This window comes from Boleophthalmus pectinirostris, unplaced genomic scaffold (genome assembly GCF_026225935.1).
Source record: "Boleophthalmus pectinirostris isolate CB_2022bp ecotype Guang Dong unplaced genomic scaffold, ASM2622593v1 HiC_scaffold_1, whole genome shotgun sequence".
Taxonomy (NCBI): Eukaryota; Metazoa; Chordata; class Actinopteri; order Gobiiformes; family Gobiidae; genus Boleophthalmus; species Boleophthalmus pectinirostris.
In genome coordinates, this window is record NW_026570970.1 from 11476804 (window position 1) to 11485619 (window position 8816).

Consider the following 8816-nt stretch of genomic DNA (forward strand, 5'->3'; position numbering starts at 1 on the left):
GTTTACAGCCAGTACATTCTTCATTATGTTTTCACAGTGATAAGAAGCTGCATAATTCTGCGTATTGTCAATTTTCACAATATCAACTGTCAGTGGCTGCATTCACATTAATTCAAATCTCATACATAAATGAATACATTAACTGTCCTTTGCCAAATGAGGATCCAGAATGAAATCAGTGAGATGGAATTAAAGGAGCTGTGTGTGGCCTGAACTGCTGCTGGTTTAAAAATGAACTACAATCACAGCTGAACCTGGACTGCTGCTGCTCAAACCTGCAGATAAAAGAACAAATACAAGTTTTTTTTTCATTCTCAGTTTATGCACAGACTTCGTGTGAAAGGTCAGAACCTCCAGAATTCACTCACTGAGCTACAGAGGCTGCACTAGCACTGTTGTCCAGTGTGTTTGGAATAGAGCTGCTCCATGATGGAAAAATCATTATCACTATTATTTTGGTCAATATTGAAATCACGATTATTTTTTAGTTACATTTATTCTAACCTGATTCATCAGCCGGTTTTACTTCGTGGAAACTGTCTGACCTTGCGGCATTAGGATTTGTTCACTCGATGGTCGGCGGGTACTTTTTTTATTTAACCAATTGCTGCTATTTGGTCGTGACTTATGTAATGCACCGCTAATGGGACAATAACGTCTTTCCCCTTGATAATATTCACCAAATATTTTCTTTGTTTCAGCTTTAAATCCTTGATCTCGGGAATCGTTGCCAGCACAGAATGTATGGGTCTTCACTTCGGGTTCTTCCAAACCATCTAGTGTATTCTGATTCCTGGCCTAGTCGCGAGAGAAATTAAACTGAGCTGAGGCACTAGGTGACACCAGCCTGGTTAAGTCCAAGTTTATTTAGCATTTCTCTCTCTCTCAAAAAAAACCCCAAACATTTTGTTATTGACAATTTACACAAAACTTTCAAATAGAAAATAAATATAGGCTACAAATATGTACCTTAGAGCAGTTTTGCGATGTATAAAACATAAAATGATTAAAATATACTTTGAACATAGTAAAGAATAGTCTTTACCCCAGTAAAGACTAATGGGGATCCAATAAGTAAATAAAATAAAAAATAAAAATTAAATGTGAAAGAAGGCATAGAAAAACATAAATGTATCCAAAATAAACTATATATCCAGCTGTTCTACAATTTCTATTTTAAAAAAATAAAATAAATACTCTTTATTTTTTTTAAATCCCCCAAAAAACTATGTTAAGATCATTTCAACTCTGAGTTTGGAAATCGAGTTAATTCAGTTAATTGCACAGTCTTAGTTTGTAATTAAGAATCCATCAATGGTATATTTGATCATTGTTTCCCAAAAACTGGGTTGGGGACCCTCAGGTGGGTCACAAGGAGATTTTTTTTTGTTCGCCTTGTCATGATCTGCATGTAAGTCTGTAATATATGTATACACTCATCACTGCGCACCCCTCCACGCTCCTCACACACTTTTGGCAGCACCGTCTTTTTTTTTCTAACCAATTTTCTTTGGGAAACACTGATTACTGTTTTTCATTTTCATTCATTTCAACTTGTTTAATACTAATTGTTCAGAGAGACACGGTGACTCAGTCAACAGTAAAATATCCTCATTAATGTTCAATAATTGTCAAATCCACCTTTCCACCACCTTGTGATTTACAAATAATGTCTATTGACTTGGATCATGAAGATTTGTGACTTTTAAAATATGGGTCCCCAGAAAAAAAGTTTGGGAAACACTATATTATATTATGGTATGTAGCATTTTAATAGTTTAGTCTTACTGTAACTAGAAACTGAGGTGCTGGTGTCCTGTCTACAATTATATTAGCACCTCCAAAATATCACAATATATATCGTACTATGCATATCGTAAAAATACCGTACAGAGAGATTTGGATATCGTTACATACAATATTTTCTATATATAGATTTGATTTTTCAGTCAATCAATTAAAAATAATTCTATCCGATTCAAAATATTTCACCCAATGTACTGCAGTTGCCAGTTTTATTTTCTGTTTTGCTTCGTGGTCCTTCAAACCCTAAACTTCTCCCTTAAAGGTGCACTGTGTAACTTTTTGATTGGGGGTCCGCCACCTGCTTGTTTCTGTGGAAATATCATCGTTCTGCCTGGAATTTGCTCAATTACAGGTGATTTCATAGTTCAAATGAAGATAGAAAGAAAGGTTTAAGTCATTTTAACATGCCTAGATTTTGCTTTTTGCAGTTTAATCCAGTACACTTTCACCCAATATGGTTTAGACGTATTTTCCAGATTTATTTTCTGTTTTGCGTTGTGCTCCTTCAGACGCTAAGCCCTTCCCGTGTGTGTTATGTTTCTTTCAGTTGACTAAGAACGGCACCGTGGAGTCAGAAGAGGCCAACTCTCTGACGGCCGAGGACATTTCGGACGACGACATCGACCTGGAGAACACAGAGGTGGACGAGTACTTCTTCCTCCAGCCTCTGACCACCAAGAAGCGCCGTGCCCTGCTGCGCTCGTCCGGGGTCAAGAAGATCGACGTGGAGGAGAAACACGAGCTCAGGGCCATCCGGGTGTCGAGAGAAGACTGTGGCTGTGACTGCCGCCTCTTCTGTGACCCCGAGACCTGTGCGTGCAGCCTCGCAGGGATCAAGTGCCAGGTACGAGCTGAAGAGCGGAGATTTAAGTGGCAGAAACTGATTTTACCTGACTTAATAATGAAAGAAAACAGTTTGCAGTGGTCCTTATGCATTTCCAGTTTTTAAGTACTTCTCACAACTCTCAGAGACCAGTGTGGAAACCGTTTTATTATATTACCGTATTTTCCGGACTATAAGGTGCATCGGATTATAAAGCACAATATCAATAATGTTAAATTCTCTCGTCTATTTTCATACGTAAGATGAACTGGATTAAAAGGCGCATTAAGCGAAACAAACTGACAACACTTGAGACTGATCCTTTAGTCCAGGCATCTACGATCCATTGGTAGATCATGGCATAACTCACCCGGCGTTGCCTCCCTGTCTTGGTGAATGTGTATTATGAATGTGAATGTGGGTGGATAATTTAAGTTTGTTTTTTTATTTCCTATGAGCACAACTCAAATATACATTGAATAATAATGTGTTTAACTTAGCTTTGTGCACATTTGTTTGCGTTTTACAGAAACGAAACGTAAAACCACATGGCTAATTTGCATAAACTATAAACACTGAAAAAACAGATCGCTCCTTGTGCTGCTAATGCTGTAGATTCTGTCGGACTAAAGGATATGACTTACTCCGCAAGGTAGAGGTCTGTGCAGGACAGAATTTTCAGTCCCGGTCCCGCCCACACCTGCATTGTGCAGTCCCACTCCCGCCCTCAAAGAATTGTAATTTTAATTTCTGCTCCCGCCCACATCTACGATATTTTGTCCCGCTCCAGGCTGCAAATCCCTCAAGTTGGGGGTTTCTTAAGCTCTATCAAACATGGAGAAGCAGAAAGGAACTGTCTAAAATGGGTGCAAGATTAAAGCACGTCTGCAAATTCAGGCTATTTAAAATGCTTTTATTAATGCCAAATAAAATATTCAACACAAATGATGTATGATAACATTAATCATTTGTGTATTTTGCTTTACACTGATATTTAGTTTAGTATTTAGTGTTCATTTTTGAGAAAGGATTTTAAGTGCACCTTATAGTCTGAAAAATACGGTATATTAGATGAAAACTGCATGGTCAGCTCTCATTGAGCAGAGCAGTTTTTTTAACGCGTAAGTCAGCAGATTTTCGTTTTAGATGATTATTGCAAATGATAACGATCCATGGGTGTCATAGATTATAGACATATAACAGACACAAGCTCAATAGGTTTTCTTTCTATGACAGATCAAGAGGATTAACTGCCTTAATTGTGTATCAAGGCAATGACAGAGGATGACTACAACATCAAACATCCATCAAACAAAATGATTGTGGAAATATAAATATGTATTGTTCAGTTTGAAATTGAACTGATTCACTAAAATAAAACATTTATTCCAGTTTGATTATGACTTGGCCTGGTGGCTTCTAGTCGTGTGTAGATCAGGGGTGGGCAAACTTTTTGACTCGTGGGCCACAAAGGGTTTTAAAATTTGATGGAAGGGCTTGACCTTGAAGAGAAGATGGATGGAGTTTTTTTGTAATCCACCTCATAAGAGAAAAAAATAACAAGGGATATATAGAAAACATATTAGCTTGATTCATCACACAACTTTCTGACCTTGCAGCATTAGGATTCGTTCACTCGACGGTAGGCGGATATCTGTCTTTCAAGTCCTAAGGTGTTTATTATTTATTGAAATGACTTTTAAAACACTGAAAATTATTATTCAAGTTTGGCTGGCTGGATTAAAAAGATTAAAGGGCTTTGCTTTGGATGTTCCACAGTATGGCTTTAACTAACTCTTCTCCTCATAGAGATTTGTAAAACATGAATTACAGTTGAAATCATTTGTCACTCTTTAATAGGCAAACATAAATGTCACTTTGTGTGTACTTGAACTAACTCGGTACAAAATGTCTGAATTAAACTACTGAAATTATTAAATCTTTCCCACTTTTGCTAATGATCTGCAATGAATGAAAAAGCTGTGATTAAAAAATCCAGTCATGAAAAAAGCAATAGCCTTGATTAGAAATGAAGCAAGAGAAATTAAATAATTCATTCAGAATATTTATTAGTTCTTAGTTTAAAGTCAGAGCTCTCCACATCTGTCGCTGAAATGAATAAGTGAGTAAAAACGCTGTAAAAACGTCTCAAGGTTTCAAGGTAAACTTCCTGGCTAATATTGGAGCAACAAAAAGAAGTTTGCTGTAAATGAAGAAAGTAAAAAACCAAAACCTGTTTCTCCAGGTTTTTACAGATACAAATAGAGAGACACTGCGTGATGTATGAACTTGAAATAACCGTGTTTCAGTGTGGATGTAGCAACACACCACTGGAATAGTAATGTTTTTAATCTTAATCACAAACATAAATTTAATTGTCCGCTAACCAGATTTTTTCCCATGTGTTTATATTTGGATTGGACAAAAAAAGGGTCACGAGTTGGTGAGTTACATCTCTTACAGTTCCAAAAATCAGCACTAGAATGGAAACAAAAAAATAAAATAAAATAAAAATTGTGAAATTGAATTCTGAAATTTATATATCAGAAATTATGTTAAAATCTCGTGGACCCGATCTCGTATCTCGTCCCGTTTTGTGCAAATTGTGTCTCGTCCCATCCCTACTAGTAAGGTATAATAATATTTGCACTACCAGTCAAAAGTTTGGACTCGCCCTCTCATTCAATGTTTTTTTTTCTATATATTTACTACTTTCTACATTTGACATACAAACAGAAGACATCAAATATATAAAGTAAGATATATAGAATTATGTAGCGAAGGAAAAGAACGTTAAATACTGCTACTAAATTTAAAAAAATATATTGTATAACTGAATCCTCAAATTAGCCTCCTTTTGTTATGTAGAAAAATATTTAGTAGTTATTTAACTTATTTACTTACTTACTTACTTACTTACTTACTTACTTACTTATTATTTAACTTTTTTTCTTTACTAAATAATCCCATATATTCTTACTTCACATATTTCTTTTGCATGTATATCAAATGTAGAAAATGTAAAAAAAAAAAAAAAGAAAAAACAAAACATTGAACGAGAGTCGTCATTTAACCAAAAAATTTGTAAACAACTAAGCGAGCACTACTATTGAAATATTCAGTTTATACCTGTATCTAAACTACAAAACAGAGACTTGGACTTACTGATGCTAAACCAAGACAAAATAAGGACACCCCATATCTTCTCTTGTTTTAAAATAATCATGAATAAAATATGATTTGTTTTTCTGCAGTAATCTGAGAAAGAAAAGTCTATCTCAGTGGTGTAAAAAAAAGTAAAAGTAGTAAATTACTAAAGTAAAGTAAAGTTAACATTTTAAGTATCTGTACTTTTACTTAAGTAACTGAGTACTTCATCCTCCAATGGGTTTATAAGATGTATCTTCTTCCTGATCCTTTTGTTCATGCCTGGAATGACAAGGCACATAATGGGTACAAGTCAAAATAAAATAAAAAAAATAAAATAAAATCATTGACATTTGTAGGCAGTATGATCTGTTACACAAGGGTGAGTTGTTGTACAGTTGTAGGGAGTATTATCTGTTACATAAGTTGTTGAAATGTTGTTGTCTTTAAATTGATGCCAACAAAATGCCATGAGCAATAAATAAATAAATAAATAATACCACTAGTCTAGAATGAATGAAAAAAATTGAAAAAATTAACAATATGAATGAAAAAACTGAAAAAAAAAAAAAAAAAAATCTGTCCTGTGTCTTGTGTCCAGGTGGATCGCATGTCCTTCCCCTGCGGCTGCACCAAAGAGGGCTGCAGTAACTCCACCGGCCGAGTCGAGTTCAACCCGATCCGCGTGCGCACACACTTCCTGCACACCATCATGAAACTGGAGCTGGAGAAGAGCCGCGAGCAGCAGCAGCAACTGGCCACGCCCACCAACGGTTTCCACGGCGACGCCAACAACGCCAACGCCGCCCTCCTCCAGTCGCAGCACAGGTTAGAGTACACTCTGTCCGACACGGTCCCGCCGCCCGCCGCCATGCACCTCCAAGCCACCGCGGACGACATGGACGAAGCCATAGACGACGAGGACGAGGACGAAGACGACGACGACGACGAAGAGGAGGACGAGGAGGAAGAGGAGAACGACGAAGACGAAAGCAGCAGCGTTTGTAGCGGCCTGTCCGACTCGAGTACACAAAGTTTAGCCAACAGTGACTCCGAGGAGGAAGACGAGGATGACGAAGACGAGCAAAAGACTGAAAACTTCGAGGAAGACTTATCCAACAGCACTACCGTCACGCCGCTAACTTCGGTTTTGTGTTACAACGACGAAAACCACATTAACGGGAATTCGTATTTGATAAACTCTTCTTCGAACGAGTACTATCAGCTCGCAAACGCAATCCCCAACGGCCAAAGTAGTAGCCAAGTTAGCGAACCTTACGGAGAGGCGTTCGCGGATCAGGCCGGCAACGCGACGCAATTCAATATTTCCGCCGAACAGTACACAAACTTTGCAAATCAAACGGAAGAGCGGTATTCGACCAGCCAGTGTTACAGTCTAACTAACGGGACTCACACGACGGAGCTCACCACGTACGTACCAGATCAAGAAAAGGATCTGAAGAATGGTTTTGTAGAGCAGACCGAGAACACGAATCATTTCTACCTTAACAATAATACCCAGAATTCCTACAGTACGACTTGTTTAGCGTCAGAGCCGAACGTGAAGGAGTGTAACGGCCATTCAGATCTAACTCTGCTCACAAACACGTCTCCAAGCCTCCCTTTACCAGAGCAATGTCCAGAAGTCACAGCCATCTAGAAGCGCTTTAAGGTCAGTTTACAGTGGCACTTAAAGGGACAGTCCAGAATTTTGGACATAGGACCTCATTTCCTAGTGAGCCAGAGTGTTGGAGACGTGTGGAGACACTTTTTAAAAATATTCCATCCAGTCCTTGTATTTGCAGAGGTCGCTGGTGCTAGGCTAGTGCATGTCAATGGCCATAGTTATCCTGCCACTAAAAACAGTCTTACCCACTCCACAAAACACCCAAAGAAAAACAATTATAATGCCAGACTGTCAATGTGATTGTCTGTGTCGATAGAATAATTTTAGAAGTAAAACCAAACTTGCTTTCGAAGGATTTATGTCTGAGCAGCAGTGAGTTGTACTTCCAGATAGAAAGCTTGGCATCGGCGGACTGATATATGAGAAAATAGTCCCACAACATGCTGCGATTCATGTGATGCAAGGTTAGTTTTATTTCAAACATTACTCTCTCAACACAGACATTTACATTGACAGTCTGGCGTTATAATTGTTTTTCTTCGGGTGTTTTGTGGAGTGGGTAAGACTGTTTTTAGTGGCAGGAAAACTATGGCCATTGACATGCACTAGCCTAGCACCAGTGACCTCTGCAAATACAAGGACTGGATGGAATATTTTAAAAAAGTGTCTCCACACGTCTCCAACACTCTGGCTCACTAGGAAATGAGGTCCTATGTCCAAAATTCAGGACTGTCCCTTTAAAGCAGATTCGTCATGGCCTTTTTGCATCATCATACCTTAAAGGTGCACTATGCAACTTTTCTGGTAGCGGGTCCGCCACAAGTGTGTTTCCATGGTGTTGTTATTTCTCGGAAAGATTTCACAGTATGGCATTAAACTATACTACCTAAAAAAGGCAAAACTGTAACATCATGTTTGGTTAAAAATTTGTTCATCATTTTGGGGGTATTTGAGACCTTCTTTATCATTTCAATAAATATGGTGAAAAATATTGAGCTCAAAATTGACCTTCCTGTTCTCTGCCTTTGTATCATGAACCAAAAATAAGGAGCCGTGAAAAGTCAAAAGGCAGTCACATTGGATGTTATATTTGTGATTTAGTTCATAAATATATTTTATTTTAAAATCCAACCTCTCGCCTCTTTCTTTTTGTTGTGGCCTTGGCACACGGTCTTAACACTTTAAATAAATAAACCTTTGTATTCACTTACACTTAAATTAGCTTTAATGTGAAAGTATTTTGTGTTTTTATTTATGCTGTACACACTATACTGCAAAGTCACTAGTCTGTTAAACTGTTTAACTGTGTAAGTCTGGGCAAAATCAAGCAAATAATGATCATGTCCGTTTCTGCCTTTTGTCTTTGCACGAACTCCTTATTTTTGGCACATGATACAAAAGCAGAGTTACTGA

General features: G+C 37.7%; 1 protein-coding gene across 1 annotated transcript in view; it reads left to right on the forward strand.

Annotated features, from left to right (window-relative positions):
• Positions 1-7458, forward strand: part of csrnp3 (cysteine-serine-rich nuclear protein 3) — an 80007-nt gene extending 72549 nt beyond the window's left edge. Inside the window, exons 5-6 of the mRNA XM_055151863.1 lie at positions 2354-2650; positions 6378-7458. Of these exons, the coding sequence (XP_055007838.1) occupies positions 2354-2650; positions 6378-7436 (1356 nt within the window). The 3' untranslated portion in view covers positions 7437-7458. The remainder of the gene's footprint in view (positions 1-2353; positions 2651-6377) is intronic.
• Positions 7459-8816: the final 1358 nt, after the last annotated feature.